This window comes from Alnus glutinosa, chromosome 8, assembly GCF_958979055.1.
Source record: "Alnus glutinosa chromosome 8, dhAlnGlut1.1, whole genome shotgun sequence".
Lineage (NCBI taxonomy): Eukaryota > Viridiplantae > Streptophyta > Magnoliopsida > Fagales > Betulaceae > Alnus > Alnus glutinosa.
In genome coordinates, this window is record NC_084893.1 from 2,917,771 (window position 1) to 2,930,644 (window position 12,874).

The window sequence follows — 12,874 nt, forward strand, 5'->3', positions numbered from 1 at the left end:
TCGAAATGAATGAGTGAATGGGCGAATTGAAAGTGAATGAATGAACCAACCAACCAACGGGAGGGATCGAGATTCTCTGTTATTAAGTCGTTTGAATAAATAGAAATTTTGATAGATCCTTGTTTGAAACAGAACATGTAACACTCCAGTTTTATATTGAGAAGAGATGAATAGCTCATATAGAGTGAGTGGTTTATAAAGATATTCATGGGTGATAAGTCCTACATTGCCTAGTTATTAAGTAAAATTAGGCTTTATAATGAATTATAGGGAAACTCCAAATTGACTAGTTATTTTGGGGTGATAGCGCAGATGTGACTAACGCTTTTCCCTGGATCGTTACATAATACCATTTTCTAGGGTGTCTAAATTTCTGAACAGCCTAATAACAGAAAATCTTTGTCCCAATAAAGAAACGAGAAAGGGAGAATAAAAGAAAAAGTGAAATTTCGTTATTTAGAAAACAATGAGGCATAATTGTGCAGCATTTTCTTCATGTATATTGCTTACATGATAAAATAAAATAAAATAAAAATGAAGTTGACGAACATTGTTTTAATTCGTTTAATTTTATTCTGTAATTGTTTGTTCAGGCACAATCTACTATTCAACAAGGCCTCCATGATTCTTAGAATTTAGCTCCACATTGAACACATTCGACTAGAAAAAGCATCAAAAAGTTTATTGGTATGAAAGTCAACCACTTTCTTTATACAAATCACCATTCCTTTTTCCCCAAACTATTTGGCAAGCATGCATTATATTAATGATGGAAAACATTTGGACACTCCAATATCTTACAAATTCACAATCAAATTTAATTGTTTAGTAACTGATGTAGTAAGTGCCACCTAAATATACAAACTGTCGTACAGTCCTCGTGATACTGTCACATTACTCATAATCAAATTTAATTATTTATCGACGGTCGTGATAAACGTTACGTAAATTGACACGTTAGTTTGTAAAAATCTTGTAGGGAAAAAAATGATAACATCGGTGACAACACTCATTAGTGATACACATTTTTCTTTGTTGGAAATGTTTTGGTGGGTGTGGTAAATATTGAGTGCTTGCGTGTGACAAATGAACTTGAGAAGGATATAGAAATTCATGAACTATGGAGAGTAATACAAAAACGTGAAACTCGACTTTGAAAATGGGCTTACAAGAAAGAACGTTTAAAAGCTTATATACTCGTAATTAAGATTACACTTAAACCGTATGTATGTGTTACTCACTCAATATAATAAGACAAAGAGACATCATAGGTTTTGGTCGTAGCTTGCACATGGAACTGAAATGTGAATAAATACAGAAGCATTTATTAATGTTTGTATGCCATGGCAGTGTGCCCGCACGAGGGTGAGAGAAATTGTCAATGGCATATTCAGTTGAGTCCCCACAGGCTGGGATTAAAAAAATCCAGAATTAATTATTAAAAAAAAAAAAAAAAAAAAATCTGAGAATGAAACTCAGGGCCTCAGTGATGCAAGCACTTAACATCTACAGAACTGAAGGTATGGTCATTAATTTTATTTTCTTGACTTTTTAGTAGATTATACAAAATAAGATCACTTCTCCACCAACTGAATCTCATTTCTCCTATTGACCGTACCATTTTGTATCCAAGCAAATTGACTGAAAAATATTTATGCCAGAACAAGAACAACCTCAGCAAATGAAAAATGAAAGCACTTAAAAAGAGCACAAAATATGTTACAGTGCATATATGACATATGCTTCAGTATCATTCATTTGTCTTTGGATACAGAAAATCTATACACAAATCCACACCATGAATTCAAAACAATAATAGTTACTTAAGCTGCTCTTTCTCTTGTTCTTCTTCTATTGCTGATACTTGTGATTTCAATAACCCCAAAAATTGCCAAGGTCTACTGGCCCAGCTGAGGTGGATGGGGCCTCCTGATGATCAAATGATTGCCTGCCCATTTCAAGATTTGACATGACCGAAGAGATCTCGGTGTTCATGTCAGTAGTCAGAGCTGTTTCCTGTGAGACACTAAGCATCTCCCTCTCTGTTTTGAAACTCTGCCTCAGGTTTGATCCTTGATTTCCAAGTAAGGCCCTAAGAACAGAGTGGTCTGGCATTGTAGCAGAGCCTGGGAACTGTAGATTTCCCGAAAGTGGAGCAGTTTGAGCAGAGTAGAAGGAACTTGAAAGTGGGATTCTTGAAAGAATGTCGGAGGGATTCGAAGAACATCCATAAAGAGAATTGTTGAAGGAATCAACCATCCCTTCTTGGTTTCTTTGAGCATACATGGGATTGGAGAAGCAGGGCACGTAAGTTGACTCAGCAACAGGTCTGGTCTTGCCAATATAAGGAGAAGAATCCATCAATGGTGGAAGATCAGGACCCAATTCATCCCCAATAGAACCCAATCTCACTATCCCAGAGAGATGGATTTTCTTCCCACCAGAAGTCTTTTGAAACACCCTACAAATCACCCATTCATTCTGCAATTCAAGAACAAAAACCCATCAGCTTCAAGTAAAACAGAGGACAAACAGGCGGAAGCAGAGGGGAAAAAAGAAGAAGAGTAAAAACAGGAGAGACAGAAGAAAACAGAGCAGATGAGTTATACCTTTGCAGTTTTGGGGAGGTTGTGGACTGAGAATTTACCCTCTAATCTGTATTCGTGCATGACCCAGTTGCTTTTCTCTCCTTTAGGGGCTCTACCCTTGTAGAAAACAAGTGTTTTCTTCATCCCAACCAGGGATTTTCCTCTATATATCTCCTTATCTTTCCCTGTGGCTTTCCAATAACCAGCTTCAGTAGCCCTGTTAGTCCTCAAACCAGTTGGGTATTTTCTGTCCCTCACACAGAAGAAGTACCACTCTTTCTCTCCCATTTTCGCTTTCCCTTCATCCAGAAAACGAACGAAAATTGATTAATATAAATGACCAAGTTCCAAACCATTCAACCTACAAAAGAGCAACAGAGAGATATAAATAAGAAAAACCCATTTTCAGAAACTTACATGGCAATTCCCAAGGCTCAGACTTGTTCAAATCCACATCTCCAATAGCTCTAGCAGAGAAGCTGGTATCAGTAACTTTCTTGTACAAATACTGACTTATAAGCTCTTCATCGGTTGGATGGAATCGGAATCCCGGTGGCAATTGCATCTGTTCCTCTTCCCTGTAAAGCTCTGAAACGTTTTCCATTTCCTGATAACTTCAAAAATCCTGTTACCTTGTTATCTGAAATCTCTGTTTCAGACCCAGAAATTGATAAACAAGCTGTGATATCCAAAACTCCGCCTCAGGACACCTTACAGAGAAAAACAAAAACCAGAAACAATATATTGTTAAGAGAGAAAAAGGTTTGGAATTTGGAAAGAAAAGGTGGGCATAGAGAGGAAAAGAAGGGACGCCATGGAACTAAAAAGGTTGTAACTTAGAAAGATGAAGATGTTAATTTAAAAAGCAGTAAGAGGAACACAAAGGCCCTAAATACTGGTGTTTGGAGAGAAAGAAACGTGGTATTTAACGCAACCTGGTAGGTTGTTTTAGCCCTCTCTTTTCTTTTAACTTTTTCTGTAATAATAATTATCTATTCTTCTTAATTTTGACTAAAGACAATTCATCTAAATACCAGGCATGTAGTATTTCAGAATAAAATCAATTTTATATTCTTAATGTGGTAAATAAAGTGATCTAAATTCAAGTATCTTTCAATTTAAATTGTTTATTGCCTTTTCAAGTGGCTAAACATTTTTCTTGAAGATGAGAATGCCAACTAGGCTCTAATTTTACAAGATTATTTGTTGAGAGCTTTTACCAGAATTTTCCAACGTGCGTCATTATTATAAAAACTAATGAAAATGTTTGATTATTATAACTTTTATTATAAGTCCCTTACAAATTCATATTTCATGACAATGAGTGTCACGTAGGCTGTTACATGATAATTTACATTTTAGTTATCAACGTGATAAGTACCACGTCCGTTTGTAAATGTTATAAATGTCATGGATATTGTCATGTCACAGTTCACATTTTAATGATTGGCGTGGTGTAAAAAACTTATAGTAAAAGTTATAACTAGGATGAAAATTTGTGTTTGTGAGTCGAATTCGAGTCGTTTCGAAGTATGAGTATAAGACTATATAGATCATCCCTAATTTGACCCATTTAATTAAACAAGCCAGACCCTTCGGCCTTCAACCTTAAGTTCCCTAATCCAATAATTTCGTGTTGGGTTCATGTCTGATTTGCGGCTCGTGTAAAAAAATTGTCAACCAAAATATCGCGTATAGGATTCAAGTCATGTTGATACATAGTTATAAAGCTATATAGGTTAATCATAACCCAATCTATTAATTAAACGGATCAGACCCATAAATCATAACTTGATAATTGTAGATTGAATTAATATCAAGCTCACGGACGTGTAAAAAATTATCAACCCTAATTAAAATACCCTTTGTAGCGGTCAAAGACAAAAAGTTGAAAGAAACTCCAAATTTAATCCCATTTAGGCATTTATGCTGTTAAAACAAATGCTTTCCCAACAAAAATCTTCTTTGTCCATATGAATGTACAGCTGTGTGAATGAATAGAAGAAGGCATAAAAGCCCACTCTCTCTCCCTTTCCGAAAATTAGTTAAAATTTCACTTTATTCAACCCGAAATGACTGATATGACCCCCCACACTTTTCCTTCCAATTGAAGTGAGAGAAAGAGAGATCTTTGAAAATGGTTTGGAAGACTTTGTACAGATATTATTTTTTTCATGCAATTTGTATGAGAAGTGACACTTTGCAGGAAAAGGCACAGCCGAGTAGGAAGTCCATTTCTTAGGTTGAACTACAACATAGGGGATAGAAATTTAAATAAATAAATAAAACAATATACGATCTCTATCTTGGTCTAAACTTTTATACTATATAAACATTGAATGATTAGTATTCTTTAAAAAAATTTGTTAAAAGGCCTTAACTGATTTGGCTTTAACTCTTAACCCTTAGGATTGTAATATTTCATCGTGCTTTTGAATCCGACGTTCACGATGGCCCGATGAGCGATGGTAATCATTTCTTTTTTGACTACTCGATCCACTTACTTATTAATATTCAATGACTTAACAGTATACCTATATAATAACACCAAGACATTTAATCCAGTTTATAAATCGCCTTCTCCGTGATTCAAATTTGAAACGCGGTGTTTGCTTTGATATCGATTGTTAAAGACCTAACCATTAATTAAAAACCCTAATTAAGCGGAAGAAAATCAACGCACTTGTTTTAATCACGGAACGCAATTTTCCATTGCAACTCTTGTGATCTAAATGCATCCAAATCTTGTGGGGTGCCTGTCTGCAATAATGAGAAATTGTTTATTCTCAAAATCATATGTGCATGCATATGTCAGTTTATAGCTCTAGATGTACATGTCACATAATAATTCCATTCATAGTACATAAGTCTGTCCCAACAATGTGTTTCTTAAGGTATATAGAAAGGGGGCAAAAGATGGAAGAGAGAATATAATTATATTATATATTAACATCATACAAAAAATAATCATGCATATAGTAGTGGGGAATTAATTATATAACGGATATAACCTGATGACGAGGGATAGAACTACGTTGGAGCTTGGGGGCAGTGGTTCGTAAAATGTTTTTAAAAAAATTATACAAATTTTCTCAAAATTAACTTTTTACCCCCCATATGGTTTTTTTTTTTGTCGTCTTCCCCAACCTAAAATTATAGTTCCGTGTCTCCAAAGAGTAGCTCAATTGGCAGGGACCACGCTTCATGAAACGGAGGTCACTAGTTCGAATCCTCCATCCCCTTTTGTGTGTACATGTCAAAAAAAAAAAAAAAAAAAAAAATTATAGCTCCATACCTATTGAAGACTGTGTTGTATGTATAATTACTATAATACAATGTAACACGATATAATATAGTAGTATAGGCCAATATTATTAATTACCATCCCTTCAAATTCAATGTGGTAAAGTACACGCTAACTTAATTGTGAAAATGAGAGCACCAATCAAGTCCGGAAGGATATGTTTTGAGTAAACACATCACAGGCTATATATATATAATTGACAAAAATAAATAAGGAGAGAATGTAGGACCCTATGTATGTTGTATACGTGTCCAGATTTTTGTGTGTTTTTATTATTGAGGTATATAATAGCTACACAAGTTTTGTTAAGAGTATTATAGCTTTTACAATAAGTTTTCTTACAAACTGACATAACAGTCTATAATTAGTGAAATAATTAAGAGTGTTATAATTGACAGTCTAAATTAATAAGTCAGATTTTTTGCTTCATCATCTCATCATTAATTATAAGCTATCATGTCAATTTGGATCGTGAAACATATGAATGTATAGATATTCTTTTGTAATTCTCCATATGTATAATTTTTCATATGAAGTTATTATATGACCTACTTACACAATAATCCTTTCGTAGGATGCGGAAACTCCTTGCTCGGAGCAGGTGAGTTTCACAATCTCACTCTTTTGGGCTATTTGAATTTTTCGTAAAATTTGCGCAATTAAACCCGACACTGTTAGGCTGTTTGAATTTTGGTAAAATTTGCAGAGTCGAAAGGAAAAGGGTGGCGGATGTTAATTGGTAAGAAAAGCACCAAACCATATATTGAACTTAGTGGCCACCAATTTATGTCTATCAACGACAGCACCCTAGCTTCCTCTTGAATATCCTATGTGCTCCTCTAAGTCCAAATCAAACCAAGCACAAACGTAGAATGCCTTATACAAGGGGTATATGCTTTCTTTTGATCACTAGCATATGCCTTCGGATTATCAACTATCAGATATACATACTAATTACCACACATATTTATACACGTACTTCCATTTGATCCATATATACTTTGAAATCTAATCTTTAATTTGCTCTATCTTATTCTTTTTCAATGACTTTTAAACCCAAGTTGCCTTTCAAATTAAGTTTTTACTCCGGATTGGTTTGAAAAAGAATGTTAGAATATTATTCGTACCGTACTAGACTTATTTGTATTACTTAATTATTTTATGCTTGTAGTATTGTAATTGAGTAATGTTATACACCACACTTTTTATCTTACTTTGTTGATGTGACACTGTCAATCGGCCATTGATTATTATTATTATTATTATTTTTGGAAAAAATCAAATTTAGTTCCTAGGGTTTTCATGTAATTTTAATTTAGCTTATAAGTTTTCAATTTTGACAATTAGGTCCTTAGGTTTTCATATGATTTCAAATAGGTCCCTCCTTTAACTTAGCGCCCAATTAATTATTAAAAAAATTGTGTCAGACTAATCAATTATTGTCATATGACTCGTTTGGCACATCATGTGCCAACTATATGTACCACATGACATAATTACTTTAATTTATAAATATACTTTAAATAAAGATTAAAATCAATTTTATTTACTCTTTTTTTTTTTGGCCAGCCAAATTTGTCACATGGCATGTATAATTTCCGTATGATATGTCAAATGAGAGCCATGTAACATTAATTTATTAATTTTATGTGGCATATCGTTAAATAATTGGACAATAAATTGACGAAGTGTCTTATTTGAAATAAAACAAAAACCTTATAAAGAACTAATTGTTGAATTTTTTTTTACTAAACTAATTGTTGAAATTGAAAACCTAAAGGTTGATTGAAAGTGCACGTCAATAAAGTTTAATAAACGTGTAGTTTATAGTATTTTTCTTTGTAATATATTAGGTTGTGGGTCATACGATTTAACGATGTTAATTAATTTTTTATATTATATAATTTCTTTCTTTTTTTTCTCCTATTTTTCTCCCGATCTCAAATACACACATAATATATAGGAGTGCAAATCCAAGTATATATGGACAGAATCGAAGTAACAAAATCAAAGCCACAATAAATTAAACCCAACTTCGCTCATCAATTTCTCAGCCATCGTTATAATCTCAATGTTTGATTTATTTAGATTTAATTAACATTATTGTTAGACAAATTACACAGCGAAAATATAAATTTACAGTACCTCTCATGCATCGTGGAGTAACGTTTAACGGTTACTCACAGGTTAATTGCCAACTATGGGCGCCCATTTATCTAATCCCCGTTACCATGTGTTGGACAGCGATCATGAAGATGCTTAAAGATTGACGGTGGGTCCAATTTCAATTGAAATTAGTTCGTTAGGATTAGAACACGTGTCTCTTATGTTCCGTTGTGAAATACTAGCTCAATTCTAATGAATTCAATTTCAACTAGAACTAGATTCAAGCCAAACCCATCAAACAAAAGGATTTACTATCACCCTGACTCTCTTTCTCTATCTTCTTTTTTCTATTCGAAAAGGCAGAAGGAGCGATCAGAATGGCTACTTTACATTGACGTGATCATGGTAGACCTTGCTCGTTGGGCAATTGTACATGAAGGTTTTAGATTGTAAAAAATCGCAAACTCTCTCTCAAGTCCAATAAAGTAATAACTTTACTATTTAGCCTCACCGAAAACACCAGACGACCCTGAGTAAGTGAGTATCTTACCAAACTGACCCAAAGTCTTTCTTAGCGTGCATTTAGGATTGCGATTTTGTAAACAATAAGTGCGATTTTAAACCAAATCGCAGAACATAAATCGTTTGAAAACTGCATTTTTAAAACTTGCGATTTGAAAAAACAGAAAATCGCAGGTAAGATATTTTTTTTGAAAACGCAAAATTTTAAAAGCTAATTTACGATTTTAAATGCTAAACTGCTATTTTGCCAAACGCTTAATTGTTTTTTTTTTTTTTAAAATCTTACATTTTAAAATTATGATTTTAAATTACATTTTTTTAAATTATAAATCCAAACGGAACTTAGACCGACCTAAATAAGCTCCCTAGATTGATGTCTTACAAACCCTTTTTTTTCTTTGTGTCTACATTCATTTGATGATAATTTTTCATGGTCCTTTTCCTTGTATCTAGATGCAGAAACTTGCTACAATTAAAATGAACCAAACGAATCTTTCCATTTCCGGAAATAAATCGTAAACAGTGGGCGAGAGTCATCATTGCATGTCTGAGGAATTTCATTTGTCTGAGTAACCTCGCCATCGGACGGCTCAGATTGAGTTGAATAGTCAACTTCCATATCTGCCAGACTGCCACGAAATCGTGGGGAAATTTGATTTGACAGTGCCGCCACTGTATCCCGTAGCCACTTGGCAGATTTCTAATAGGCCATTTTGATTGGAATGACCAAACTTTGGTTAATTTAATCAACCCAAAGGTTTGACCCTTAAACACGTGTGACTCTAAGCTGATTGTATGTGGGCCCTGTTTCATTTGTTCCGACATATGATATGAGCATGCGATGGACAGAGACACGTGGAGCAATGCAGTTGGTCAGAAAGTCCAAAAGTAATAGAATTAGGCAGATCATTGTGGAAAATCAGTTAACTTTTTAATTGGGATGATTTTGTTATTTTCCTTTTGATTTGTGGTGGGCAATGTGACACAATTTCTTCTTTTTGACTTGAATGTAAGCATTTCAATCTTCATTTTAATAGCTGCGGCGGGTATTACTGTTCTGGTCCGTAACACATCAGTCACTAAATAATTAAATTTAATTATTTTATAATAGATGTAATAATATTACGTGAAATAATGTACACAACATTTTGGTAAGAGACTTTGTCTTTGCAAATTCTTTTGTTTGTTGGAAAGATTGGGTGGTAAATAGTGATAGTGTAAATTGAAAATGTAAATCGAATTTATTAATTTATTGATGAATAATTAGAGATTCTGGATTGGACTCTCAATATAATAATGTTTATAACTAAGAAAGAAACGAACAGTCATGTTTCATGTACTCCACAAAAAAAATAAAAAAAATCTATACTTTCCTTAAAGATTAAGTTGAAATAATTTATTTATTTTTATTTTCCATCTTAATGTGACTTGATATAGACAATTTTAATAATTTATGAATATGACATACACTAGAGAGGGAGGTTGCAACTAACTAGTTAAGGATAAAGGATATTCCTAATGTAAGCAAGATTTAAATGTATCTTCGTTTTTTGGCTTATTCTAATTATCACAAGTTAAATCAGTATTTATCTCAAAAAATTTTAAAATAATAATTTATTTAATTATTTAATTAATATGCTAACATTTTCTTTCAAATACACGCTCAGACTCTACTTGAATAAGTGAGACCCAACATGTGAAATATTTAATTGAAATTATCGGTTAATTATGGCCAGATATAAGGTTTGAGCTGATTAGAACATTTGCTATGATATCATGTTATATTACCAATTGTTCTAAAAATTAAAGCTTATAAAAAATTAATTAATTTAATCATTTAATTAAATATTATAATGTCCTACTCAATTAATAAAATGGAGGGAACACATGGTGATTTTAGAGCTAGAAAATTTCCCGCGTCTTTCGCAGATGACTTAGGAATAGAATATATATATATATATATATATATATATATCCTTTACTCTTTATATCGTTTTCTGTAGTGTTAATCCATCTGTATGTTATAAATTAAACAAACAAGCATCATTAACCCCCCTATAACAAGAAAAATAATTATTTGCAAAACACTGAATCTAATCCTTTTTTTTTTTTTTTTTTTTTTTTTTACTTTTTTAGTCGAAAAAAAAAAAAAAAAACTTTCAACCACCGTCCACCCAGGCACCGCCACCGCCGCCACCGCTCCACGCCGAAAACTACCGCACAGCCACCCTCGAGGTCTAGGGTAGCCGCGAGGCCACCCCCAGTGGCCGCATGGCCGGTTGGCAACCACCCCCAATTCCGGTGTGGGGCTGTGACAGCGGCCAGTGGCCGAGATGGTTTTTTGTTTTAAAACTAAAATAGTGAAAGAGAAAGTTTTGATCCAGTGTTTTGCTATATTTTGTTAAGATTTATTTTTCTTATTTAATGATGACGTGTCAATCTCTCATTGAAGGGCAAAAACTAACAAATTTTTGCTACTGTCTGATTGAAGTTATTCCCGTTATCTTATATGATGAAACCTATCAACACGATTCACTCTTAAAAAAATGATAATATATATAATTTGGTAGATGTTGTTTCTTTTTGGGAATCATGAGCCATGCACATACGTTTGGGGATCTGGTAACATTTAGACCTAAAAATCTGGTTGTACGTCATCTTAAAATATTAATTAATTTTTTTATTTTTTATTTATTTAAGCTTTTGGGATAAAATTTGAATGAACATTATACAAGAACAAAAATTTTACGTTCGAGCCTTGATTTTATAGTTTATCCCACAAGTGAATGTTAAATCATGACTTATTCTAAAAGTTTAAGTTGATCTAAAATGATGAATTTAATCATTTAATTAATCAAATACTTTAACACGGCATCCCTCTTTCCCCTCTTCCATGAAAAAAAAAAAAAAAAAAAAAATTCATTTTTATACATCACCTATTAGAGGAGAGATATTTAAACCAGCAATTCTAAAACATTATCAATTAATTTAATATCTAAACATCTAAAAACAAAATAGTAGTTGTGGCAGCTGGAGACAAATGCCTACAGCCAGCGACTCAGCCATCACTATAAAAAATGTACCAAAATGCTTTTCAATTGAAGGGAAAACAAATTACCATAAGAGCTTGAATGAACAAAGTGTTTAATTATTGAATGATTTGAAACAAAATGGCAGGCCACCACGTAAGAGTGGGTACAAATTTCCCTATTAAAATTATATAAACTCAAGTGGGAGCAGTTCAATCTACCATATGGCAGCTTATATCTTCAAATTGTTCCCACTGTAAAAAGTGAAAATAGGAGTTAGATTTGTTAAGATATTACTTTAGTTATTTTTTATTAGCTTAAACTTATAGGATAAGTAGAAATTTAACATGATATCAGAATTCAGGTCTTAATTTTGAACTTTAACTCTACAGTTTAACACCTCATTTTCATTTACACTAAACCTCCATCAACTACCACCGTTTACACATTGCTCCCACAAACCGCCGCTTATTACACTTAACCCCCTCTAACTACCGATTGTTGACTAAAAAAAAATTTCATATCATTACGAGCAATATTTGTTTTTGAGTGCATTTAGCTAGAAAATAGATGAATACTGTATTCTTTGAGGGAATTTATTTGCTCTATTCAATTGTCTTTATGTGTGGGTTATTGTGCTCCTGCAATATATCTTTCTTTCTTCTTTTTTTTTTGCATTATATTTTATATCTAACTTAACTTTATGCTGCATATAGATCCACAGAAGGTGTCTTGATGCCATCATCATTTGACAATTCAGCTCTACTAATTGAAACAAGACGCCATTTTTTTTTTATTATTATTATTTTAAAGCGAGAGAAAGAAGTAGTAACATAGCACAATACAAATTAAAAATAGGGATATCTTTCTCATTGTTGATCCCGATGGAAATGCGAGTTTGGTAAGAGACGGAAATGCAGTCAGGGTATTGTTTGGAGGCGGTCCATTTCGATGCGGTCTGAATTTTAGTAGTACGAAAATTTGTCCAATGTGGCTGCTACCATTTGTTTTAAAGTTGATAGTTTTTGGTCACATGCAATTTTAGTCACATTCAAACAGCTGAGACCATTTTCAGAACAACTTATGTGTTGGTTGGGGAAGGTAACTGTATGAAAGAGACTGCAAACGTACATAAGATCATAGAATAACAACATTCTTGATTCTCATGCATTTTTTGTAACATGTCCAAAATCATTAGATTTGGAATCATACACCAAGCTATGACCTAACATTAATGGTCCCCTCCCTCCTTCCACCCTCTCTCTCTCTCTCTTTCCTTTGACATAAGAAACCTTCATGTATGGAATTAGAAACACCCAAGTGTT

The 12,874-nt window shown here is 33.2% G+C and overlaps 1 protein-coding gene across 1 annotated transcript; it reads right to left on the minus strand.

Annotated features, from left to right (window-relative positions):
• Window positions 1-1,705: 1,705 nt before the first annotated feature.
• LOC133875881 (NAC domain-containing protein 100-like) lies at window positions 1,706-3,466 on the minus strand. Its single transcript, XM_062314143.1, has 3 exons — window positions 3,006-3,466; window positions 2,610-2,887; window positions 1,706-2,481 (listed from the first exon to the last, which is right to left on the minus strand). Exons 1-3 carry the CDS (start codon window positions 3,190-3,192, stop codon window positions 1,873-1,875), a joined length of 1,074 nt encoding a protein of 357 aa, XP_062170127.1. The 5' UTR covers window positions 3,193-3,466; the 3' UTR covers window positions 1,706-1,872.
• Window positions 3,467-12,874: the final 9,408 nt, after the last annotated feature.